At 39.1% G+C, this 27,126-nt stretch overlaps 1 protein-coding gene across 2 annotated transcripts in view; it reads left to right on the forward strand.

Moving 5' to 3' along the window:
- Nucleotides 1-27,126, forward strand: part of HOOK1 (hook microtubule tethering protein 1) — a 174,055-nt gene that overhangs the window by 120,725 nt on the left and 26,204 nt on the right. For both annotated transcript variants that reach the window (XM_053693629.1, XM_053693630.1), the window contains exons 12-19: nucleotides 4,100-4,210; nucleotides 6,704-6,791; nucleotides 10,538-10,598; nucleotides 13,668-13,808; nucleotides 17,443-17,536; nucleotides 18,221-18,255; nucleotides 18,361-18,443; nucleotides 23,335-23,435. In XM_053693629.1, coding sequence (XP_053549604.1) covers nucleotides 4,100-4,210; nucleotides 6,704-6,791; nucleotides 10,538-10,598; nucleotides 13,668-13,808; nucleotides 17,443-17,536; nucleotides 18,221-18,255; nucleotides 18,361-18,443; nucleotides 23,335-23,435 — 714 coding nt within the window. The remainder of the gene's footprint in view (nucleotides 1-4,099; nucleotides 4,211-6,703; nucleotides 6,792-10,537; nucleotides 10,599-13,667; nucleotides 13,809-17,442; nucleotides 17,537-18,220; nucleotides 18,256-18,360; nucleotides 18,444-23,334; nucleotides 23,436-27,126) is intronic.

The raw sequence follows: 27,126 nt of genomic DNA on the forward strand, positions 1-27,126 counted from the left end.
TGGGTGAATTAAGTCCCTTTACATTTTGTGATATTATCGTCAAAGTCGTATCCGTCATGTGTGGATATATTGGGTGTAGTGGAAAGATCTTACCCTTTGTAGCTGGTCACAGAGAAGTTGCATTCGTCCGTTAGGGAGAGTGCAGTTGGGTCCGAAGGAACAGATAAAAGGAAAAGAAGTGGAGTAGTGCGGCAATTCCCTCTTAGTTATAGCGGTACTGACAAACAAAAGAATAAAAGTAACAACATAACTTAACATACACAACACAATTTTCTTGGAAATTACGTTGTGCACAACTTGAGTCATACTTTTTTGGGTTGTACAATATATCCCAGAAATAAATATATAAAAAGAAAAGAAAATCAGTAGTCTTAGTTTCTACTAGGGGTGGGAGGGGAGGGGGAAATGAGCGGCTGGTTTAAAAAGAAGTGGCGAAAGCTGGAAGGACAAGAAAAATGGGGAAAAACCAGCCAGCTCAGTCTCAGGGGCGGGGATTGGGCAGAGGGGTGATGGTTAGTAGATGGTCAACTTGTCCATACCTGCAATTATGGTGTCAAATCATTTTCTCATGTTTAACTGATTGGAAAAACCTTTACAGCTTCAATCAAAGAACAATTATGTAAGAGCCTATGCTCTATGAACTAGAGTATCAACAAACTAATTACATCTCAAGGGTCATAGTCCAAGTTTAGATGGAGTGGAAGTGTTCTGTGGCCCTTCCACAGCCTCCGGTTAATAGTAAGGAGAGATCTAGGATCTACAGGAAACAGTTTCAGGTTGGATCCTGCTCATCACCATTCCGAATAGGAGGGCTGTTTGGTGTGTTCCTTCGTTTTTTAGGAACTGTCGTCCATTCTGGACGCTGTGGTCTCGGTGGTAGGTTGGTGTGGGATCTGTCTCCTGGTTCCCTACTTTTCAATGATGGAAGAGAAGGTTGTGGGATCTCCAGTTGTTTACAAAATGTTTCTAGATCTTCAGGGTCTCTGTAGCTATAACCTTTGTCTTATTTTATCACTTTTATGGCAAATGGGAACCCCCATCTATATGGGATATCTAGATCCGATAAGTGCATAGTCAGGTAGTGTGTCTCTTTGCGTTTCGCTAAGGTTAGGTTGCTAAGATCTGCATACACTTGTATGGTGTCATCTCCAAAGGTGATGGGTGATTTCTTCCGTGCTGCCTGTAATATTCTTTCTTTGTCTGCAAATTTATGGCAGCACAGAACAATGTCTCTTGGGGGTGCTGTTTTAGAGGGTCGGGCTCTCAGGGCTCTATGGGCTCTGTCAAGTAATATGGTTTCATCTGCTTTCAGGTCTAATAGGTATTTGAAGAGGTTTTGCAGGTATGAAACTATCTGTGTTTGATGTATTTGCTCCGGTACTCCCCTAATGCGGAGGTTCTGGCGTCTACCTCGATTATCAAGATCTTCCACTTGAGCCTGTAATTGCAGAATCACAGTAATCTGTTGTTCTATGGCTGTTGCCATATTATCTGAAGTCTTAGATGTGTCTTCTACTTGTTCCTCCAATTGCATAACTCTATGCCCCAGTGTGGTGACCTCTCTTTTCACTTCAGCCAGACCATCTTTGATGGCTTGATTGACCTGGGTCATAAAATAAGAAAGATCCTCTTTCGTGGGCAGCTTGTTGAGATCTGCTTTAGTGAGTGGTATGATCTGTTCATCTCTGTCATGTGAGTTGCTCTCTATTCTGTCTGTATGGTCCTCAAGAGCCATGCTCATGTTAGTGGGGTTTGACCCATCATAGGGCTTGAAGAATGCATTTAACTTGCTAGCTGAGGTAGCAGATGGTTTAGCTGTTTTATCTGCTTTTTGTTTGTTGCGTGATGCCATGTTGCTTATTTGTAGTGCCACCTGTGTATCCTGATAACTGATAGCCGGGGGATGCTTTTCAATATGGTTATAGATATTATTGTTGCAGGGCCTGGTAGTAAGGTCTCAACAGTATACAGGCCCTGGCAAATCAGAATTATTAGGACGGTCTCTCTAAACCTCTTTTTCTGGAATTGTGTTACTATAGGCTTAAACTCAAAGCAGAGTCTGGTCTTATGTGGCCTTGTATAGAAAATGATGTCATATCTCCCTGCAGTTTTCATATGCCATGTGCTAGCTTGGGTCGCCAGGTACTGTGTACCCTGATGCTTGGGTGATGGTCAGGCGTTGTGGCAGGCAATAGTAAAGTATAGTTTGTGCTGTAGGGGTGAAAAGGTGCCCGGGCTACCCTCTGTTGTGTACACTCTTAACAGCAATAGCGTGTAAAGTTCACATGTACCTGCGGTCAGCTTTGGGATTGGCCATGCCTGTTCTGCATGTAAATGTTTTCCAGCAAGTCTCCCAGATAGCCTGTTGGGCTCAGTTGTCGGGTCTTGTGTCCCCTCCAAGCTGCACTGCAATGATGCTGCTGTCTGCTAACTGCCTGTGTCGCCAACTGTTAGCTTGCCGATTTCTTCCTAGGCCTCAATCCCGGCCTCTCGAGATGAGGCGTTGCGCTGAGGAGTCTGTAGGCACTGCTTGCTTATTATCTCTCCGAAGTTTCTTTAGTAAGTCTTCACCACAAGTTTGCTTCTCTAACATGCGGCCATGTTCTTCCTCTGCCGGCTCCGCCCCCCAGGGTTTTTTTAAGGGTTTCTTGGGATTTTATTTTTAGCTTAGGGACAGAAAAAGAGCAAAATTCCCTTTTAAGGGCAATGCCCATCCAAATGCCCTTTTCAGGGCAATGGGGAGCTTAGGTTTCTTAGGTAGTTTTTTTTGGGGGGCGGTTGGTTGTGTGGGTGGTGGGTTTTACTTTTGGGGGGTTGTTTGTATTTTTTTTTTTTACAGGTAAAAGAGCTGATTTCTTTGGGGCAATGCCACGCAAAAGGCCCTTTTAAGGGCTATTGGCAGTTTAGTTTAGGCTAGGGTTTTGTTTTTATTTTGAGGGGGCTTTTTTATTTTGATAGGGCTATTAGATTAAGTGTAATTAGTTTAAATATTTGATAATTTCTTTTTTATTTTTTGTAATTTAGTTAATGTAATTTATTTAATTTTAGTGTAATGTTAGCTGTTAGTGTAAGACAGGTTAGGTTTTATTTTACAGGTAAATTTGTATTTATTTTAACTAGGTAGTTAGTAAATAGTTAATAACTATTTACTAACTAATCTACCTAGTTAAAATAAATACAAACGTAGCTGTGAAATAAAATAAAACCTAAGCTAGCTACAATGTAACTATTAGTTATATTGTAGCTAGCTTAGGGTTTATTTTATAGGTATTTAGTTTTAAATGGGTATTATTTAGTTAATGATAGTCATTTTTATTTTTATTTATTTTACTTATATTTAAGTTAGGGGTGTTAGGGTTAGACTTAGGGTTAGGTTTAGGGGTTAATAACTTTAGTATAGTGGCGACGGTGACGTTGGGGGCGGCAGATTAGGGGTTAATAATATTTAACTAGTGTTTGCAATGCGGGAGTTTGGCGGTTTAGGGGTTAATATGTTTATTATAATGGCGGCGATGTCCGGAGCAGCAGATTAGGGGATAATATTTTTATTATAGTGTTTGCGATGCGGGAGGGCCTCGGTTTAGGGCTTAATAGGTAGTTTATGGGTGTTAGTGTACTTTGTAACACTTTAGTTATGAGTTTTATGCTATAGCTTTGTAGCGCAAAATCCATAACTACTGACTTTAGATGGCGGAACGAATCTTGACGGTATAGCCTGTACCACTCACTTTTTGGCCTCCCAGGCAAAACTCGTAATACCGGCGCTATGGAAGTCTCATTGAAAAAGGACTTTTTGAAAGGTGCGGTAGTTATGTTGCGTTACAGCCAAAAAGGTATGCGGTACAGCTATACCTAAAAGACTCGTAATAGCAGCGGTAGTGAAAAAGCAGCGTTATGAGCCATAACGCAAAACTCTTAATCTAGCCGAGAGTTTGCTTTTCAGCCTTTTTGTTAGGGAACTTTGAACAAGCACAATTGTAAGGTGTTTTACAACAAAGACCAGCAAAATTAATAATGATTGCATGTTGCAAAGTTGTTTTTACTAGGCACAATTAGACATTTTTACTATAATCTCAAAGTGTTTCATGTCCCTTTTAAGGTTCAAGATCTTCATAATAAACTTTCTTTGGAATCAAAGCGAGCGGATACCTTGGCATATGAAATGAAGGCCGTGCAAGATAAACAAGAGGCTGTTCTTAAAGAAAAAGAGGTAACATTCTTTCTGGGGTGCAGGGAGAATGAAATTTAGGGTCTATCTGAAAAATGTGTGGCTCTTTGGTCTCTCTGGAAGGTGGGGGATTTCCGGGTTCTTCCTCCTGTATATAAGATCGGTGGTGGTCTAGATTCTTACAACAGAGACAGTAATGCAGCGTTCTTCACAAAACATAAAGCCTGGGGGCATTATAAAGTAGCCGGGGGGCATAATAAAGTAGCTGGGGGGCATTATAAAGTAGCCGGGGGGCATTATAAAGTAGCCGCGGGGCATTATAAAGTAGCCGGGGGGCATAATAAAGTAGCCACGGGGCATTATAAAGTAGCCAGGGGGCAGTGTAATGCTTTGCAAAATTATAACATTCTCTGTCATTTATAAATGTTACTTAAGTTATCCAAAGCGCATGTTAATTGCATAGTTTAAGAGAATTGTTATTGTTTAAAAAGATAGATAATCCCTTTATTTATCATTCCCCAGTTTTGCATAACCAACACAGTTATAATAATATCATTTTTACCTCAGTGATTACCCCCTTATTTCAGTGCTTTTTTAGTTTTTCACAAGCTTACATTTTAGCCAATTGGTGCTGCATCTTGGGAACCCATTATCATTCTCAATTGGAGTGAGCACAATATTATCTATATGGCACACATGAACTAGCACTGTCTGCCTGTCATGTAAGATTGTAAAAAGTTTTTTTTTTTTTTTTTTTTAAAAGGCCAGAGATAAGGGGTGGCTTGCAGGGGCTTAGAAACAGGCAATGTTACAATCTTAGAGGTTATAAAGTATATTAATATAACAATGTTGGTTGTACAAAGCTGGAGAAAGGGTAGTAAAGGCGTTATCTATCTTTTTATCAATAACAATGAAATCAAGTAGACTGTCCCTTTAATCATTTGTTGTATTCAGTGTCTAAAAATGTAATGTTTAGCTGTATTTTAGTCTGGACAATACTATTCTCACAGGGAATTATATGTATCAGGTTTCCAGTTTATACTAATGACTATCTATTTGCTAACGTTCCGTGAATAGATCTTTTGTATGGACGTTTCCAATCCTTTAATAATGCGGTTTTAAGAAATTGGCAATATGCCATTTAATTTTAATCTGGTAACTGGCTCAAGCCCTCCCATTGAAGCTGATAGGTCCAGCTTGCCACAGAACGGGTTACCGACTTGTAACAATACATTTGTATCCTTACATAGCATGAGTAATGAAACTGTGTGTTATATTATTAGCTATTTAAATACTTGTGTTACCAGTTAATTAACATAACTGTAGCAAATTCCTGACACTAGTAGCAGGGCCGACCCATTACGTACAGTACCGTCAGTGCCCAGGGCCCACAATACTTGTAGGAGCCCACAAAAAATATAATTTATTTTAAAATAAGAGATTAAAAAAAACATTTAAGGCTTAAGGAATTTGTTGTTGTTTTTCCCCTGGCATCTGAAACCCATAAATATATAGCGATTACTAGGAATAGAGCGATTACTTACTGATTATATTACTTATAACTCACCTCCTGAAGTCCTGAAGTGCCAATCCTGGCTTGGGTGTCTCTTCTCTTACAGTCTGTCTCAGCCCCCCTTCCCTTTCTGGTTCACGGTTGAGGGGGTACAAGGGAGGCCATTTTGCAGGTGGGAGCTAGTGCCCCCTTTAGCAACGCCCAGTGCTCAGCCATAAGTGCCGACTGAGTGATGGTCCAACTTAGCCTTAGCACAGTTTTTTTTCTCAATATAAAAGATACATACTTCAACTGTGTTGGTATAAACACAAATATAATCTAAATACATAGAGAAAGATTAGAGATCTGCCAGGAACGAACAGCAGCTCAGTGGCTTGTTCTATGGCATGGTCCCCACCTGGGCATAGCCTCTTTTAGCCAAATTGTGCTTTTCACAGAGGAGAACTTTTGTGAAGTATATCAGCCCCCTAACAAGGTCAGTCTAGGCCCTTAATACCAGGCAATTCTCCTCTGAACAAGGAAAATGGCAACCCCAGACAATCGTTTCTGCCTCCCATAGGCCTCTTCAGTGAGGCCATTCAGAACATGGCTTACTTCGAGAATATACTGCTGTTAAATAAAATATATATATTTTGTAACGTGCAATAAAATACTTTACTGCCAGTTATTTCTTTCATGAATCAGACAGAGCAGCAATTTTAAACAACTTTCTATTTTTCTTCATTCTCTTGGTATATTTTGCTGAAAAGCAGGGACGTAAGCTCTGGAGCGTGCACGTGTCTGGAGCACTATATGGCAGCAGTTTTGCAAGAGCACTAGAGGGCAGCACTGTTTCCTGCCATATAGTGCTCAGACGCCTACCTAGGTCTCTCTTCAGCACAGAATAACTAAGGAAATGGGATAATTCGACACTTTACAAATAATGATGAGATGATTTATAATGCAATGCTCATAGCCTATAATTACATATTTAGTTTTTTTCTGATCTGAGCAATTATTGATACAACTTATTTCCTTTTTAGAGAATTATAGTTCAACGTGATGCTTTGAAAGAGACGAACGAGGAGCTGAGATGTTCACTGATGCAGCAAGATCACCTTAATCAGTCGGGTATGTCGTCCTTATACAGGTTGTAATGCAGTGTCTATAAAGTCACCGTTGTAACTTAGTTATCATGAGTTCGTCTTATCATTTCCCCTGCTGTGGCCAGTTAGTAACAGTTGTAACTTAGTTATCATGAATTCGTCTTATTTCCCCTGCTGTGGCTAGTTAGTAACAGTTGTAACTTAGTTATCATGAGTTCGTCTTATCATTTCCCCTGCTGTGGCCAGTTAGTAACAGTTGTAACTTAGTTATCATGAGTTCGTCTTATCATTTCCCCTGCTGTGGCCAGTTAGTAACAGTTGTAACTTAGTTATCATGAATTTGTCTTATTTCCCCTGCTGTGGCCAGTTAGTAACAGTTGTAACTTAGTTATCATGAGTTCGTCTTATCATTTCCCCTGCTGTGGCCAGTTAGTAACAGTTGTAACTTAGTTATCATGAGTTCATCTTATTTCCCCTGCTGTGGCCAGTTAGTAACAGTTGTAACTTAGTTATCATGAATTTGTCTTATTTCCCCTGCTGTGGCCAGTTAGTAACAGTTGTAAACAAGATGATAATCAAAACCTCACCAGCATGAAGAGACAACAAACTAACTCTTTGGGGGCATTTTTTTTAAAATGTGTCTGTTCTTCACATTCAGAACTCCGCATAGCGAGTTAGACTTCTCCCAATCTAAAATCTGTCTTCCTAAAATGATTTAAGGGGCCTTGCAGTACTGACGAGACTCCCTAGATAATCTTGTGCCAGGTCATTGGGCCCAAAGTAACTGTCTCACTGGGATTAAAGTCCCTTTAACATTGCTGCATACCACACTGCCCTTGTTTGTGACTCTTGTTATCTGTCCCTAATTATCCTCAGGTGCCCTTATTACTTCCTAAACAACTAATATAAAAACTACATCTGCATACTATTCTCAGGCTAATCTTTGCTTTGAACACATTGTTACATTTAGCATTTATTTATGGTTTAATATCCATTTAACCATTGTTCTGTATAAATATCGAATGCAAAACTTTCACATTGTACCCATGTCAGTTTTTTAAAATTACTGATCCGCAAAAGAGGAAGCACATAGGTAAAGTCTGGCTTAGTAGCTGCAAGCCTTGCAGCACAAATGCATAGAACAGCTATCAGATGTCAGCTACATGCAACTGTTTTACCTGATTGGCTCACCAGTTGTGTTGTGTTTAGGGCACCCACGCAAGATTTTACCTTTTGTATTTAATTTCTTTGCAAGGGTTAAACACATATTAAGCTAGAATCTGTAATGCATAAATAGCATGTTCTAATGAATTAGAGCAAGTCATTTCTCCATTAGACCGTACCTTTAAGGCTGATCATACCCGTCTGTCGCAGACCCCTTAAAGTGATTGTAAAGTTTAGGTTTGTGCTGCACAATATATTAAAGAGTTCTAAAAAAAAGTGCAACTTTCATAAAATTTTGAACTGACGCTTATTTGTTAAAATATTTACAATTTTGTGATTGTAAACATACCGACCTTCCTCCGCCCGCATTTCTGACTTCATTTTGCAGACTGATGACGAATCAGGCATCCACCAATAAATACGTGCCCCCTTTGGCGTCCAGCTCCTTTGAACCCACGTCCCCATGCGGCTTTTTCTAAATAGTTTTGGAGTCTATATTCGTGTTCATGACACACGAATGCTCAATTGTATGAACAAGGAATCCCTCTTATACCCCTTCTCGGGAGCGCGATTTGGTGATTACGTATAGAGCTGGTGGGACCACTCAATACGTCAGACATCCCCAAACCATGAAGGAACTATTGTGAGGAGCTAGTAAATAAACAGTAATGTATTTATACCTAAGATTATAAGATATACAAACATTTAAATAAAAAAAACCTAGCGACTAGATTATGGCTGAAAAAATGTATGCGTATACTTTACAATCACTTTAATTATTATTATTATTATCATTTATTTGTATAGCGCCGCAAAATTCCGTAGCGCTGCACTTTAATTGCTCGGTAGAGTCAGTCTGTGAGCAAATGTATATGTAGGATATGTAAACTCTGTATTTGTTTGAAGCCCTCAGGTCTGATCCGCATATGCACAGAGATGCATTTTCTCTGAAAAAGCGATGTTGCTCATATGTGCATAATATATATCTGTAATTAAGGATTGCACTGCAAAAGATCTGCATAAAAATGTAAATGTGTAAAAAGCACTTACATGTGTCATTAGTGGGGCTTTTACAACCAAGCACATGAAATTCTAATTAGTATGTTTATCTGTTTACTGTGGCTAATTAGTGACAGGTAAGAATGGACTCTTGCATACATGTAAGCAATCACTGTGCAGCATGCTGTAGAATTGGTAACTGTAGGCTAAAAAGTAAATTATGTAACCTGCAAATTAATTCGCTGGTTTAGGCAAGTTGCAGCATTTGAAAAAAAAAAAAACCTAGGTTACCAGTTTTGTTTTGTTTTTTTGGTCTATTAAGAGTGCATGGAGCAAAGCAAAAGTTTTGCACAAAATCAAGAGATGTTTAATATCCTTTAAGTAGTCTTCTGCCGAGGCTTAAAGTGATGGTAAACTTCAACTAATCAAATGCCATAAATGTAATCTTTGCCATTTAAAAAAATGATGTACCTTTTTTTTATCCATCTGTGAAAGGGTTAAATAAGTGCATATAGTAATGCTTCTATTTGAATGTTATGCCGGCCCACTTGGATGAACTTTTTTTTTTTTTTTAAATGACAATTCTAGTGATCATCCAATCAGCGTGTGTGTCATATGACAAGTCCATCCCCTTTAAAGCCTGTAGAGAGTGCTCTATACATCACAGCCCAGCCAAAGAGGAAATGAAGGGGGGCGGAGGAACAGACAATACCAATTAGGATTATAAACCTTTTATTATAAAATATATATATATACACTTTAAAAAAATAATTATGTGATTTAACTTGCAAACTAATATATTTGTAATTGCAACGTTCTTATAGTCTGAAATTTACCAGCACTTTAAACGTAATTCGAACAAAGGATTGATTTGTGTAATTCAATAGAACTCTTTTTGTGACAATACTAAAGGGACATGACATTTTTTCCTCTCATGATTCAGATAGAACATACAGTTTTTCAAACAACTTTACAATTTACTTCTATTATCAATTTTGCTTCATTCTCTTGGTATCATTTGTTAAAGGAGCAGCAATTCACTACTGGGAGCTAGCTGAACACGTCAGGTAAGCCAATGGCGAGGCATATATGTGCAGCCACCAATCAACAGCTCGCTGGTAGTGCATTGCTACTCATGAGCCTACCTAGGTATGCTCTTTGAATGAGTTGAATTAGATAAAATAACATTCTTTAATTTGTCACTAACCCTAGCTTGATATGATAAAGTCCCACAGAGAAGCTGCAAGCATTGGATCTTCCACTGATTGGCAGCTATGTGCAACTGTCAACCCTGATTGGCTCATTGGCTGTGTGTCCTGCTGTAGTGTTGCAATGCTTTTAGCCTGTGTATAACTTTACCTATGTGTTTAACCCTCACAAACGGCTAGTAATGCAAAATCACGTGATCTAACAAATAAGGACAGGTTCTTATTCTGTTCCAAGCATTAAGATGAGGTACAAGATCAATCAGGCTTAGGTGGGTAAACTGACTAACTTCACTGTCTGTTCAGCCGTTGTGCAACGTGTCGTCCTGTGTTTGACAAATGCGCCCTTGTTTTGCACATTATTACAATATTTGTGACCTGCATTTTTTCCATTATATTTTAGGTGATTCTCGTGGGAAAAATTTTGATAATCTTGCTGCCGAACTACTGCCTGTGGAATACCGGTAAGCAAATGTATATGGTTTGTCCAATTAACTATATATTGTGCTAAACTGTGATTTATTTTCCTGTACAGACTGTTCCATTTCAATCAATATAAACTCCACAACACCCAGCATCACATGCAGTTTTCAAATACAAAGACATTCAAAATCATTTGAAATCCCATTTATCTAAAACTTTTCAAATTCATCTGACCCCCCATACCTTGCAGTTTGACGCAGTATTACAGTATTTCAATAAAAAAAAATCTGTAATTTGTAATGGATGGTTTGACTTTAAATAGCCAAAATCTGTTTTCAATAGGTTCAAAGTGCATTGTTTTGATTGGCTATTTTCATCTGCATGCTCAGCTTTTTATCAATGTTAAATGTTGTTGTTAATGTGAGAGTCCACTAGATTGTCATTTTTGTTTAAGAAATAGCTTACAATAAAGTTTAAATTAGACTTTTAAATAACGAAACCAGTACAGGAAGATTAAATATATTCATTAATTTATGATTACAGTAAAGTGTTTGGAGGTTTAAAAATATTCAGTATAAAATTATTAAAAATAATATAAAATTATTATTTGTGTAATGTCATGAATTCATATTAAAGGGACAGTCTAGTCAAAATTAAACTTTCATGATTCAGATAGGCAATGTAATTTTAAACAACTTTCCAATTTACTTGTATCATCAAATTTGCTTTGTTCTCTTGGTATTCTTAGTAAAAAAAAGCTAAACCTAGGTAGACTCTAATGCAAATTTCTAAGCCCTTGAAGGCCTCCTCTTATCTGAATGCTTTTGACAGTTTTTCACAGCTAGAGGGCGTTAGTTAATGTGTGCCATATAGATAACAAAATAACTGGAATAAGGGGACAGTCTGCAGAGGCTTAGATACAGGGTAATCAGAGAGGTAAAAAGTATATTAATATAACTGAGATAAGGGGGCGGTCTGCAGAGGCTTAGATACAAGGTAATCACAGAGGTAAAAAGTATATTATTATAACTGAGATAAGGATCAGTCCGCAGAGGCTTAGATACAAGGTAATCACAGAGGTAAAAAGTATATTAATATAACTGAGATAAGGAGCAGTCTGAAGAGGCTTAGATACAAGGTAATCACAGAGGTAAAAAGTATATTATTATAACTGAGATAAGGAGCAGTCTGCAGAGGCTTAGATACAAGGTAATCACAGAGGTAAAAAGTGTATTAATATAACTGAGATAAGGGGCAGTCTGCAGAGGCTTAGATGCAAGATAATCACAGAGGTAAAAAGTATATTAATATAATTGAGATAAGGGGGCAGTCTGCAGAGGCTTAGATACAAGGTAATCACAGAGGTAAAAAGTATATTAATATAACTGAGATAAGGAGCAGTCTGCAGAGGCTTAGATACAAGGTAATCACAGAGGTAAAAAGTATATTAATATAACTGAGATAAGGAGCAGTCTGCAGAGGCTTAGATACAAGGTAATCACAGAGGTAAAAAGTATATTAATATAACTGAGATAAGAAGCAGTCTGCAGAGGCTTAGATACAAGGTAATCACAGAGGTAAAAAGTGTATTAATATAACTGAGATAAGGGGCAGTCTGCAGAGGCTTAGATACAAGGTAATCACAGAGGTAAAAAGTGTATTAATATAACTGAGATAAGGGGCAGTCTGCAGAGGCTTAGATACAAGGTAATCACAGAGGTAAAAAGTATATTATTATAACAGTGTTGGTTATGCAACTGGGGAACGGGTAATAAAGGGATTATCAATTTTTTAAACAATAAAAATTCTGGATTAGACTGTCCCTTTAATGGTTACGTGACAAAACCTGCATTCAGACTCACTCGTCAGCCATTTTTATATTTTATATTTTTTGTTTGATTTTGTGCCTAAATAAAATTCTAAAAACCCACACAAATTAAAAAAACAAATTGAGGACAATTATCATCTGTTAGGTTGACAATGTTGCTAGCTAGTGAACCTGTCTGCTCAGGTTCAGGCGAGTGAGTAGCATATATTGCCTGCATTTAACATTGCACAAGCACCCTCTTAGGCAACCAATCACGCAAGAGCAAGGATTGTTAATCATCCCCGATGGTGAACTCTAACACCTCTGAGCCTTCACTGAAAAGGCTCCAAGCTAAATACACAGCATACAAATGAAACCCATTGTGTACTTAAAGGGACAGTCCACTCCAACATTGTTATTGTTTAAAAAAGATAGATAATCCCTTTATTACCCATTCCCCAGTTTTGCACAACCAACACTTATATTAATACACTTTTTACCTCTGTAATTACCTTGTATCTAAGCCTCCTTTGACAGCCCCCTGATCATATGACTATTTATTATCTATTGACTTGCATTTTAGCCAATTAGTGCTGTGTCATGCACAACCCATGGGAGAGAGCACAATGTTATCTATATGGCCCACATGAACTAGCAATCTACTGTTGTGAAAAGCTAATAAAAAACTTGATAAGAGGCTGTCTGTAGTGGCTTAGAAACAGGCAGAAATTTAGAGGTTTAAAGGTTATAAAGTATATTAATATATCAATGTTGGCTGTGCAAAGCTGAGGAATGGGTAGTAAAGGGATTATCTTTTTAAACGATAACAATTTTGGTGTTGACTGTCTCTTTAACCTGATTATTTTTGTTTCATCTGCTTCACATATTTATTGAAATAGCTTTGAAAAAGTGCACAAGCTGCTAAGCAATGTAAGATTATTTATTTTCTTTGCTGCATAATTTAAATTAAATTACCATTTAAAAATAAAAACAAACAAAAAAAAAGATATTCATGTCCTAAACAAAATTGTGCTGATGCCAGAGGCTGTGTTCACCAATGAGCTATGGAAATGTTATCAGCCAATGAACACTGCGCTGATTAGCGCTGCGGAATCTGTTGGCGCTCTACAAATAACCGATAATAATAATAACACACATTTCCTGTTAGCTTTAATATAAATATTACTGTCATCTTAATATTGCAGCAATAAAAAGTCATTTTTCTAAACATAACACCATGTTCTATTCTCAGGTTTCTTAATACAATTGTGTTAATGTTTTCATTTTGTGCCTTATCTCACAGAGAAATGTTTATACGACTACAGCATGAAAATAAGGTGTTGCGTCTACAGCAGCAAGGGGCAGAAAATGAGCGCATTGTAGAACTGCAAGCAGAGCTGGAAGAAAACCGGCGTAAGATGAGCGAGCTGGAAACCGAAAAAAGGTGACTTTATTGCTAAAGTGGCAGTGAAGCTTCAAGGGACGGGAAATTTAAACGTTTGTGATTCAATCAGAGCATGCAATTCTAAACAACTTTCCAATGTACTTATATTATCAAATTTGTTTTATTCTCTTGATATCTTTTGTTGAAGAGTAGGCTGAAGAACAGCCATGCACTACTGTGAGCTAGCTGGACAACTCTGGTAAACCAATGACTAGAGCAGGGGTTTTCAAACCTGTCCTCAGGCCTCCCCAACAGGACAGATTTTCAGGATTACCTTGTGTGAGAGCAGGTAAAATAACCATGTTTACTAATCAGATTATTGCTCCACCTGTGCTCTAGTTCAGATATCCTCAAAATCTGGCCTGTTAGGGAAGTCTGAGGACAGGCTTGAAAACCCCTAGACTAGAGGTTTATCTGGTTGCACAAATATCCCTCTAATCCACCAGGATAACATTCAATAAATCCACTTTGGATATTCTCCAGATAATATCCTCTGCGCTGTGTAATAAATGTAATAACCCCTAGTGTCACTCACCACACACTTGCACACAATTCACTCTTTACTACCAGTCCCCGGTAAATATTGTATGTGTAGCGCTACAGAAGTATAGCCACTATATTAATAATAGTAATGAGAGGCTAAATGATATACCAGACACTCCGTTCTTTACCAGAGAGAGAGCTTTAATTAGACTCTGCCCAAATTACAGAAAGGTTACAGAGATAGTTACATAAAGAGGTTCTCACTCATACTTGTGTGTGTGTGTTGTGTAGAGTGTCAGTGCTTGTGTGTGTTGTGTAGAGTGTCAGTGTGTGTGTGTGTTGTGTAGAGTGTCAGTGCTTGTGTGTGTTGTGTAGAGTGTCAGTGTGTGTATTTGTGTATATGTGAGTGCATGTGTTTTGTTTAAAATGTGTGTGTGTGTGTTGTGTAAAATGTGTGTGTTGTGTAGAGTGTCAGTGCGTGTGTGTGTGTTGTGTAGAGTGTCAGTGCGTGTGTGTGTGTTGTGTAGAGTGTCAGTGCGTGTGTGTGTGTGTTGTGTAGAGTGTCAGTGCTTGTGTGTGTGTGTGTTGTGTAGAGTGTCAGTGCTTGTGTGTGTTGTGTAGAGTGTCAGTGTGTGTGTGTGTTGTGTAGAGTGTCAGTGTGTGTGTGTGTGTTGTATAGAGTGTCAGTGCTTGTGTGTGTGTGTTGTGTAGAGTGTCAGTGTGTGTGTGTGTGTTGTGTAGAGTGTCAGTGCGTGTGTGTGTTCTGTAGAGTGTCAGTGCTTGTGTGTGCGTGTTGTGTAGAGTGTCAGTGTGTGTGTGTGTGTTGTGTAGAATGTCAGTGCTTGTGTGTGTGTGTTGTGTAGAGTGTCAGTGTGTGTGTGTGTTGTGTAGAGTGTCAGTGCGTGTGTGTGTGTTGTGTAGAGTGTCAGTGCGTGTGTGTGTGTTGTGTAGAGTGTCAGTGTGTGTGTGTGTTGTGTAGAGTGTCAGTGCTTGTGTGTGTGTGTGTTGTGTAGAGTGTCAGTGTGTGTTGTGTAGAGTGTCAGTGTGTGTGTGTGTTGTGTAGAGTGTCAGTGCTTGTGTGTGTGTGTTGTGTAGAGTGTCAGTGTGTGTTGTGTAGAGTGTCAGTGTGTGTTGTGTGTTGTGTAGAGTGTCAGTGCGTGTGTGTGTGTGTTGTGTTGAGTGTCAGTGTGTGTGTGTTGTGTAGAGTGTCAGTGCTTGTGTGTGTGTGTGTGTTGTGTAGAGTGTCAGTGTGTGTTGTGTAGAGTGTCAGTGTGTGTGTGTGTTGTGTAGAGTGTCAGTGCGTGTGTGTGTGTGTTGTGTAGAGTGTCAGTGTGTTTGTGTTGTGTAGAGTGTCAGTGTGTGTTGTGTAGAGTGTCAGTGCGTGTGTATACCTACCAAGCTTCCATCCCATCTGACCCACTCCCTCTCAGCTGTCCTGCTTATATCCAGAGATCTTTCCTTTACTTAGGACAAGCTGACATTACTTTGCATATGTATAGCCTTTGTCTCTTTGTTGTTAGTTTATAACCTCCCATTTGTCCTACCACTTGTGTCAGTAATCACATCCTTGTTTAGAATGTAGACCTTACACATATTTTATATCACATATAAATATATTATATACAGTAAGTATATACACCTACATATATGTGCAGCCGTCACCAGCTAGCTCTTAGTAGTGCATTGCTGTTCCTCAGCCTCTTCAACAAAGGATACCAAAGGAACAAAGCAAATTTGATAACAGAAGTAATGTGGAAAGTTGTTTAAAAGTGCTGCTCTATCTAAATCTAAATAATTTTTCCTTTACTGTCCCTTTCAAAGGGCCATAGTAATCGAAAAATGACATTGTCTAATTCGTTAGAGCACGTCGCTTTAAGACTAGCGACCCTGCACTACATATTATAAAGTCGCTATACACTGGACTTTAGTCAGCAATTGTGTCAATTTTGTATCCTCTCTGTATGAATTTCTGTATTTTCATGCAGTATGGTGTAACCCCTTCGCTACCAGGAATTTCGGAGAAAAACTTGCCTAATATACAAAAGAATTTTTCGCATTTTTGTAATCACTACATTTAAACAGAAATAGAGCCTTTTTTTATTTACTTATTTTATTTACATACTACTTATGCAAGAATTATACAAATGGTTGTAAAAACTTCTCTGGGAACCCCCGTTCAGAAATGGCAGACATGCATGGCTTTGGTAATTAGATGGCCGCTAATTGCAGCTGGGCACCACACTTCTGAAATTCCTAGCAGTGAAGGGGTTAATAAGTTAGCTGGCAAGAGTAATATTATTGTAGTGTAGGTTTTGCCTTCCCACCTGAGACCTCTCTGATCCCTCTAAAAAAAAACCCACTGCTTACCACCATCTTAGCTACTGGCAGACAGTCTGCCAGTATAGTTTTAGTTTTTTAGTTTTTTTCCTGCAGTGTAGAGATCCCCCCTAACCCTCCCACTTCCTTGATCCCTCCCAAGCAGCTCTCTAACCCTCCCTCTCCCAATGGTTAACACTCTTGGGTACTGGCAGCTGTCGGACAGTATTCAATTTACATTAATTTAATTTAATTTATTTTTTTATTTCATTTATGTATTTTTTTTCTTTAGTGTAGGGACCCCCCCTCCCCCCACCTCCATCCTCCAAGCAATCATGTGTAGGGCCCCCCCCTCTCATAAGCCCCTTTGCTGAAGTGTAGGGGCCCATCCCTCTATCTCTCCTAATAGTAATTTCCTTTTTCTAGCGCAGGGAACCCTCCCCCTCCGACGATGGCCGAGCACCTGCCTCCCTCCTTCCCTCCCACATCACCCATAGCACCATCGCAATAGATACAGTGACACTGTCTGTATCAGCGATCTGTCTTCATATGGTAAAGGTAGCACAATCATCAACCCTGAGCATATACCTTGTTATCAGATGCACTAAGTCTTTTTCATTATTTAACTAGAATGAATGATGTTGGTTTCTCGAAGGACTGATAATGAGGTGTCATCAGATTATTATTCTCATGGGGGGGGATGTAAAATTCTATGGTTTAGCAAATCATTGTTTGCATTTGTCAGTTATAGCCACAATATGAAAGTCTCATTACAAACCATACATGAAATATTAATCAAAAAGCTTTCTTTGGAATAATACCTTGTGTTTTTCAGGTTAAATATAGGTCGTGTGGAGGAAATGCAGCAGCAGATCACTGACCTACAGAAGACTTTGCAAAACCAGGGAACAGAAACAGACGGAGCTGGTGTAAGCACTGATCAGTAATGTGCAATATCTGGAGGGATATTTACAAAATTGTCCATAAACCGACGCACTAAACAAAAAACAATGTTCTGTTTCAGTCACTAAACGCATTTACATGTCTTACAAAGTCAGAGAACTTGTTTTTGGCACAGAAATCCTCAGCACACACTGGGCTCCATATATGAAGATTACTCATGGGAACACGCAACCTCAGGTTAAGAAGCAGTGGTCGGAAGATGTGCTTCCTAATCTGTCTGTCACTTGAGTTAAACGGCCATTATAGTCGTAGATGTCATTTTAAGACTAGCGACCTTGCATTTCAGTGTTTAACCCATGCTAGTATAAGCTCCCAGGGTTATTACACCTTATAAGTGAAAGCTAAGAAGACTGTAGGGCGTAGGTTAGGATGTCCATTGACTAAGCATGGAGGTGAATAGCAGTGATATGAAATATGTAGAAACCAGGAATGGGCCTTTGTGAATGAGGTAGAGGGTAGCAGCAGGAAGGAGCAAAAAAAGGATGAAAACCAGAAAGAGAGGATGATGGGAGCTTTCTTGTTTTTATTTCTTGTAGTTCTGATTTTCTTCTAGGAGAGTCTACTTCATTGTTTGAAATGAGACCAATAAATTACATGTTTTTCCCACTTTTAGAGATCACTTACCTTGTGTTTTTTTTTGTTTTTTTTAGTCCAACACATTGAAACAGAAGATAGTAGCACAAATGTAAGTAAACTTCTATAGTTGTTTATTAGCGGAGTTCTCATCTCTTGTAAATGTGTAATGCAGCCTTACCCTGACTCATACTTACTGCACATATTTTCTCCCCAGGGAAAAACTGAAGGAAGTTCATGATGCTATAGAGACAAAAAAGGAACTGCTTGATGACCTCCAGCCAGATGCAAATGAAAGCAGTAAGTGGCCATCAGCTCATCTACAAATAACCTGACAATGCAAAGCGACATATTCTAGACTTGATATCACGGCCTGTGACACACGGTGCCTCTATACGTGATGCGCTAACAGTAGAACAGCAGTAAGTGACCATTAACTCATCTACTAATGACCTGACAGTGCAGAGCGACATATTCTAGACTTGATATCACGGCCTGTGACACACGGTGCCTCTATACGTGATGCGCTAACAGTAGAACATCAGTAAGTGCCCATTAACTCATCTACTAATGACCTGACAATGCAGAGCGACATATTCTAGACTTGATATCACGGCCTGTGACACACAGTGCCTCTATACGTGATGCGCTAATAGTAGAACAGCAGTAAGTGCCTATTAACTCATCTACTAATGACCTGACAATGCAGAGCGACATATTCTAGACTTGATATCACAGCCTGTGACACACGGTGCCTCTATACGTGATGCGCTAATAGTAGAACAGCAGTAAGTCTCATCAGCTCATCTACTAATGACCTGACAAGGCAGAGCGACATATTCTAGACTTGATATCATGGCCTGTGACACACGGTGCCTCTATACGTGATGCACTAACAGTAGAACAGCAGTAAGTGCCCATCAGCTCATCTACTAATGACCTGACAATGCAGAGCGACATATTCTAGACTTGATATCACGGCTTGTGACACACGGTGCCTCTATACGTGATGCGCTAACAGTAGAATATCAGTAAGTGCCCATCAGCTCATCTACTAATGACCTGACAGTGCAGAGCGACATATTCTAGACTTGATATCACAACCTGACACACGGTGCCTCTATACGTGATGCGCTAACAGTAGAACAGCAGTAAGTACCCATCAGCTCATCTACAAATTACCTGACAGTGCAGAGCGACATACTCTAGACTTGATATCACGGCCTGTGATACACGGTGCCTCTATACGTGATGCGCTAACATTAGAACAGCAGTAAGTGCTCATCAGCTCATCTACTAATGACCTGACAAGGCAGAGCGACATATTCTAGACTTGATATCATGGCCTGTGATACACGGTGCCTCTATACGTGATGCGCTAACATTAGAACAGCAGTAAGTGCTCATCAGCTCATCTACTAATGACCTAACAATGCAGAGCGACATATTCTAGACTTGATATCACAACCTGTGACACACAATGCCTCTATACGTGATGCGCTAACAGTAGAACAGCAGTAAGTCTCATCAGCTCATCTACTAATGACCTGACAATGCAGAGCGACATATTCTAGACTTGATATCACGGCCTGTGACACACGGTGCCTCTATACGTGATGGGTTAATAGTAGAACATCAGTAAGTGCCCATCAGCTCATCTACAAATTACTTGACAGTGCAGAGCGACATATTCTAGACTTGATATCACGGCCTGTGATACACGGTGCCTCTATACGTGATGCACTAACAGTAGCACATCAGTAAGGGCTCATCAGCTCATCTACTAATGACCTGACAATGCAGAGCGACATATTCTAGACTTGATATCACAACCTGTGACACACAATGCCTCTATACGTGATGCGCTAACAGTAGAACAGCAGTAAGTCTCATCAGCTCATCTACTAATGACCTGACAATGCAGAGCGATATATTCTAGACTTGATATCATGGCCTGTGACATACGGTGCCTCTATACGTGATGCACTAACAGTAGAACAGCAGTAAGTGCCCATCAGCTCATCTACTAATGACCTGACAATGCAGAGCGACATATTCTAGACTTGATATCACGACCTGTGACACACGGTGCCTCTATACGTGATGCGCTAACAGTAGAACAGCAGTAAGTGCCCATCAGCTCATCTACAAATTACCTGACAGTGCAGAGCGACATATTCTAGACTTGATATCACGACTTGTGACACACGGCGCCTCTATACGTGATGCGCTAACAGTAGAACAGCAGTAAGTGCCCATCAGCTCATCTACAAATTACCTGACAGTGCAGAGCGACATATTCTAGACTTGATATCACGGCCTGTGACACACGGTGCCTCTATACGTGATGCGCTAACAGTAGAACAGCAGTAAGTGCCCATCAGCTCATCTACTAATGACCTGACAATGCAGAGCGACATATTCTAGACTTGATATCACGACCTGTGACACACGGTGCCTCTATACGTGATGCGCTAACAGTAGCACATCAGTAAGTGCCCATCAGCTCATCTACTAATGACCTACTAAATGTTGAAGACGACACACTACACATAAAAAAAAAACAACAACATCACAAACAACAACAACACAAACAAGGAGAAAAAAAAACAGTATGAAAGAGTCCTTTCCACCCCCTTCTCTCGGCCTCCCCACCCCCCGTCACTCCTCACTCACACCCCTCCGCCCAATCTTCAGGGTAACGACCAGCATGTATATTTGTCAAGACAAATACAGAATTACAAAAAAATATAGAGAAAGAAAAAGAGGTATCTAGTGGCACACTTAGATAGAGATCTTGTGATTACAATTAATGCATCAGAAAGGCACTAGGAAGGAGTTAAATTAAAATATAACTTTTATTATGTTGATTAAAAATAAAAAACTTGATTGTGTGTATAGTAGTTAAAAATAGGGTATATGGGTGTAACTATAATACAAAACTACAGTCCATTGTATACTAAGTTGTCACCTACAAAAGCATAGCGACAGTTCTTTGTCTATTATTGGGTACAGTAAAAACTGTATAGTACATATATAGATTGACCTATTATTAGTATGATTATGTTCAGTCAAGTAAATAACATATACCCTTAATGATGATCCAAATCATCATCAATAACTAGACATAGATTTTAAAATAAAGAAAATTATTTAGTTATAAAAATACTTTGTCCTGGTCCAAGTAGGGTTAAATAGGGTATGACATAGTTGTATATGTGATTTACACGATCATCTGGTGAGGTAGTGTAGCAACAATTCCATTCAAAAAGCTGTGCTAAGCTTGGATATAGCAATTATTGAAACGGGGGTTGCCTGGAAAATATCACAGGAATCCCCCAGAAATAGTCACAAATAAGTTAGCTTAGACTTGGCAGCACATTAAACATATGTTGTTCCACAATTATTAGTCTTAAGTTAGGCAAAGACCTCACCTACTAGTTGTATTTGGTTTACTCATACCCCATAGTGTGTGTTAACGTCATTAGTACAGTGGTACCCAGGAACACAGGATTAAAGTACAAAATGTGTGTTGCTTCTCATAGTCAAATACAGGGAAAAAGATCCCTAAATAGCGTTGCTTTTATGATTGTATAAATTGGCTCAAAAACTCGGTGCTGGGTAGTGTGGAGTTAGATACGTATGTATTTTATTACTGCATATCAGAAAAAAGGCTTTACGTTATTATCCGTGAGAGCAATGTGGACACGCCACAAAACTGCTCCCTTACTGGTCACAATAGTTTAAATTTAACCCAAAGATAACTACCATAGCATCATAATTATATTGAGAGTAATACCCCACTAAAAACCAGCTACGTTTTTAAACTGAGTTTTTAAACTAAAGATGCCGAGGTCGGCCAACAAATTAAGTTAAATCTATTATTCACAACAATTAAGCAAGTTTAGAGAAGCAGAGTGAACGCCTGACGCGCGTTTCGCCTACTGCTTTGTCAAAGGCCGAATACAGAATTACAAAATGGTTTAATCAATTTCTTTTGGCATAATGATGGTAAAGACAAAATAAACATTTCCCATTTCTTAAAAAAAGCAGCCAAATGCTCCTCATATGGATATGGTATATTAAATTGCTCTGTCGTAAGTTGTGAGATTAAAGCGTTTTTAAAATGTGACACTTTGGGTGCTGACCATGACTTCCATAATTTAAGAATAAGAATTTGCCCAGTTAATATAATTGTGTTTATAAGGCTATAATTCTTGGCTACCCCTTGAAATTTTACCAGAAAAAAAATCTCCATAGATGTCAATTGATGCTCCAAATGGACTACGTTCATCCAGTATGTAATTTTTTTCCAAAACTGAAAAATATTTGGGCATTCCCAAAAACAGTGAAATAAATCTGCTTCTATTGCCATACATCTAGAACAGAGAACTCTGGATTTATACCACTTAGATAAGGTTTCTGGGGTAAGATAACTCCGAAGATTAATTTTAATCTGAGATTCTCTCCATGTTGTTGGTACCCATCTTTGTTGAATTATTTTAAAACTCTCAGTAATAACTCATTCATTTATATCTGGAAACCTATCAGACCATTTTGCTACCATATCGTCAACTTGTAAACTTGCTCCTTTTTTAATTAAGAGCAAATATAATGGCGAGATTGCATACAATCCAGTTAAATAACTAGATATCCTGCTCTGCAATTCACCCAATGACCAATTTGTACCATATTTTTTAAATAACTCTTGAAGAAAGTGTCTTGCCTGGAGGTAAGAGTAGAATTTGCGTGATGTAAGATCAAATTTATTAGCTATTTCCGCAAAACTTAGTGGATGCCGTCTGTTCCCAAGAATTGGCTCATACATTTTAGCCCTTTTAACTCCCAGTCTTTAAAGATCCTATTTGACATTCCAGAACTAAAATTGGGTTTGCCGCAAATGGGTAAATAATGGGAAATATACGGAGAACATTCCAGTTCAACACACAGTCTCTGCCATGCAACTATGACATTTTTAAACATGGATAGATAGAATACGTTTGAGGGAAGTGAAGTCAACCTTCAGCCTCTTTTATAATATTTATTTTGTTTTTATTAATTACGTTTGCCATTAAGAAAAAAAAACGTATTTCTCTGACTATAATTTATTGTATAAGTTTCCTGCAAATGTTTTATGTGTAGAAAATCCAGTAACCGTTGTTTAATTTGTGAAAATGAATATTCCTTAAAGCTTTAAGAATTGAGGAGCTGGAGAAAGCACTTCGCAAGAAAGAAGACGACATGAAATCAATGGAGGAGCGATATAAGATTTATCTAGAGAAAGCAAGAAATGTAAGTTTTATGCAATGCTGTGACAATTATTACTGAATCTTTGTGTATATAATTATAAATATGTTTTTATATAGAAAAGAACCATTATAATGTTGCTTGCTGTAGAACAGTAAAGCAAAAAAGACTCTCCTCAGTGTGGCTCTAGGTGCGTGGTGTATGGGGAGGGATGTATAAGAAGTCCTGTCAAGGAGGATATAAATCTTAATGTCCAAGACGGAACTCTTGTGTATCTGGTTCAGAGGCTCTGTGCGCTGCAGGTTATGATTTCAAGGTCTTCGGTATGTAAAATTGAGGCAAATATCGGCAAGCAATTGGGAGATTAACAACTCACCATTCACGCTTCTTGGCATTTTCATCCGACTCCTCATTGGTTTCTTACTGGACCTTGAACCTCTTACTCCCGGCAATCGTAGCCTGATACACGTCTGTCTTTGGCGTGTATGCCGCTCCTATCCACTCGGCAATGCTGACTGCTGCACGCTTCTCCTCTGCTCTTCCGGTCTGTGACACGGTTCCTTCTCCACCAATCGGAATCCCTCCTACGTCTCTGTAGCCCCAAATCACCACTTTGACACCTGTTTGCCGAGTTCTCAAGCCCAGTAAGATATTACAGCAACAAAGTTTCAAAAAGACCAGGCGAAACCTCTAGGCAATATGATAAAACATCTGTTAGCTTTATTGGAATCCATGGTGAACAAATTTAAAACAAAAGTGCAATCATAAGATCAATAGATGAATTGTCTTACGCGTTTCGGCTGCTTGTGAGCCTTACTCATAGACATACTATGTGGGTATAGACACAGTGCTTAAATAGCCTAGCGTCCATAGCAATCACAGAGCTCCAGCTGTACATTGTTAAAGTGAAAGACATGTAACGATGCCTCAAATAATGTAATTACACAGACAGACATATGATACAGTAATGGCATTTCCTGGTTACCGATCAGAATACTCAATTTAACTAGCATATTGGGGAGGCTGCAAGGGAACAAATTTATAAATAATTCTGTCATACCAAAACACAGGAACTTGGGCTAAATGAATGTAACATAATATGTGCATCTATTACTCAAAGTAAAACTGAATAATCCTATCAAGGGGTAATACAATCTGTACTATTTGGTCAACTGTCTTTCTTTTAGACAGAAAAAAACAAATTAAATAAGGTATAATATGAAATGTGCCAAAAAAGGCATGCATAGTTAAAAGTTAAGTACATAGTTAAAGCTGTTGGACCAATAATGTCAAAAATAGAAATATTTGAATGAATATTTATTTATATATAAATAGTAGGATTTAATAAGTGTATTACTCTGAGTAAGCATATTTCAATTCTGTCTGGAAATGCCATTACTGTATCATATGTCTGTCTGTGTAATTACATTATTTGAGGCATCGTTACATGTCTTTCACTTTAACAATGTACAGCTGGAGCTCTGTGATTGCTATGGACGCTAGGCTATTTAAGCACTGTGTCTATACCCACATAGTATGTCTATGAGTAAGGCTCACAAGCAGCCGAAACGCGTAAGACAATTCAGCTATTGATCTTATGATTGCATTTTTGTTTTAAATTTGTTCACCATGGATTCCAATAAAGCTAACAGATGTTTTATCATATTGCCTAGAGGTTTCGCCTGGTCTTTTTGAAACTTTGTTGCTGTAGAACAGTGTACACAAATTTTCATATGACTGCATGTAATAGACACTACTATAAAGAAGAATAAACATAATTTATGCTTACCTGATAAATTCCTTTCTTCTGTTGTGTGATCAGTCCACGGGTCATCATTACTTCTGGGATATAACTCCTCCCCAACAGGAAATGCAAGAGGATTCACCCAGCAGAGCTGCATATAGCTCCTCCCCTCTACGTCAGTCCCAGTCATTCGACCAAGAATCAACGAGAAAGGAGTAACCAAGGGTGAAGTGGTGACTGGAGTATAATTTAAAGGATATTTACCTGCCTTAAAACAGGGCGGGCCGTGGACTGATCACACAACAGAAGAAAGGAATTTATCAGGTAAGCATAAATTATGTTTTTCTTCTGTTATGTGTGATCAGTCCACGGGTCATCATTACTTCTGGGATACCAATACCAAAGCAAAAGTACACGGATGACGGGAGGGATAGGCAGGCTCATTATACAGAAGGAACCACTGCCTGAAAGAACCTTTCCTCCCAAAAATAGCCTCCGAAGAAGCAAAAGTGTCAAATTTGTAAAATTTGGAAAAAGTATGAAGCGAAGACCAAGTTGCAGCCTTGCAAATCTGTTCAACAGAGGCCTCATTCTTAAAGGCCCAAGTGGAAGCCACAGCTCTAGTGGAGTGAGCTGTAATTCTTTCAGGAGGCTGCTGTCCAGCAGTCTCATAGGCTAAACGTATTATGCTACGAAGCCAAAAAGATAGAGAGGTAGCAGAAGCTTTTTGACCTCTCCTCTGTCCAGAGTAAAACGACAAACAAGGAAGAAGTTTGGCGAAAATCTTTAGTTGCCTGCAAGTAGAACTTGAGGGCACGAACTACATCCAGATTGTGTAAAAGACGTTCCTTCTTTGAAGAAGGTTTTGGACACAAGGATGGGACAACAATCTCTTGATTGATGTTCCTGTTAGTGACTACCTTAGGTAAGAACCCAGGTTAGTACGCAGAACTACCTTGTCTGAGTGAAAAATCAGATAAGGGGAATCACAATGTAAGGCTGATAACTCAGAGACTCTTCGAGCCGAGGAAATAGCCATTAAAAAACAGAACTTTCCAAGATAACATTTTTATATCAATGGAATGAAGGGGTTCAAACGGAACACCCTGTAAAACGTTAAGAACTAAGTTTAAACTCCATGGTGGAGCAACAGCTTTAAACACAGGCTTGATCCTAGCTAAAGCCTGACAAAAGGACTGGACGTCTGGATTTTCTGACAGACGTCTATGAAACAAGATGGACAGAGCTGAAATCTGTCCCTTTAATGAACTAGCTGATAAACCCTTTTCTAAACCTTCTTGTAGAAAAGACAATATCCTAGCGATCCTAACCTTACTCCAGGAGTAACCTTTGGATTCGCACCAGTATAGGTATTTCCGCCATATTTTATGGTAAATCCTTCTGGTAACAGGCTTCCTAGCCTGAATCAGGGTATCAATAACCGACTCAGAAAAACCACGTTTTGATAAAATCAAGCGTTCAATTTCCAAGCAGTCAGCTTCAGAGAAGTTAGATTTGATGTTTGAATGGACCCTGTATCAGAAGGTCCTGTCTTAGAGGTAGAGACCAAGGCGGACAGAATGACATGTCCACTAGATCTGCATACCAAGTCCTGCGTGGCCAAGCAGGTGCTATTAGAATTACTGATGCTCTCTCCTGTTTGATTTTGGCAATCAATCGAGGAAGCAGCGGGAAGGGTGGAAACACATAAGCCATCCTGAAGTTCCAAGGTGCTGTCAAAGCATCTATCAGAACTGCTCCCGGATCCTGGATCTGGACCCGTAGCGAGGAAAGTTTGGCGTTCTGGCGAGACGCCATGAGAACTATCTCTGGTTTGCCCCAACGTCGAAGTATTTGGGCAAAGACCTCCGGATGAAGTTCCCACTCCCCCGGATGAAGAGGTCTGGCGACTCAAGAAATCCGCCTCCCAGTTCTCCACTCCCGGGATGTGGATTGCTGACAGGTGGCAAGAGTGAGACTCTGCCCAGGCGA

This window comes from Bombina bombina, chromosome 10 (genome assembly GCF_027579735.1).
Source record: "Bombina bombina isolate aBomBom1 chromosome 10, aBomBom1.pri, whole genome shotgun sequence".
In the NCBI taxonomy this organism is placed as follows: Eukaryota; Metazoa; Chordata; class Amphibia; order Anura; family Bombinatoridae; genus Bombina; species Bombina bombina.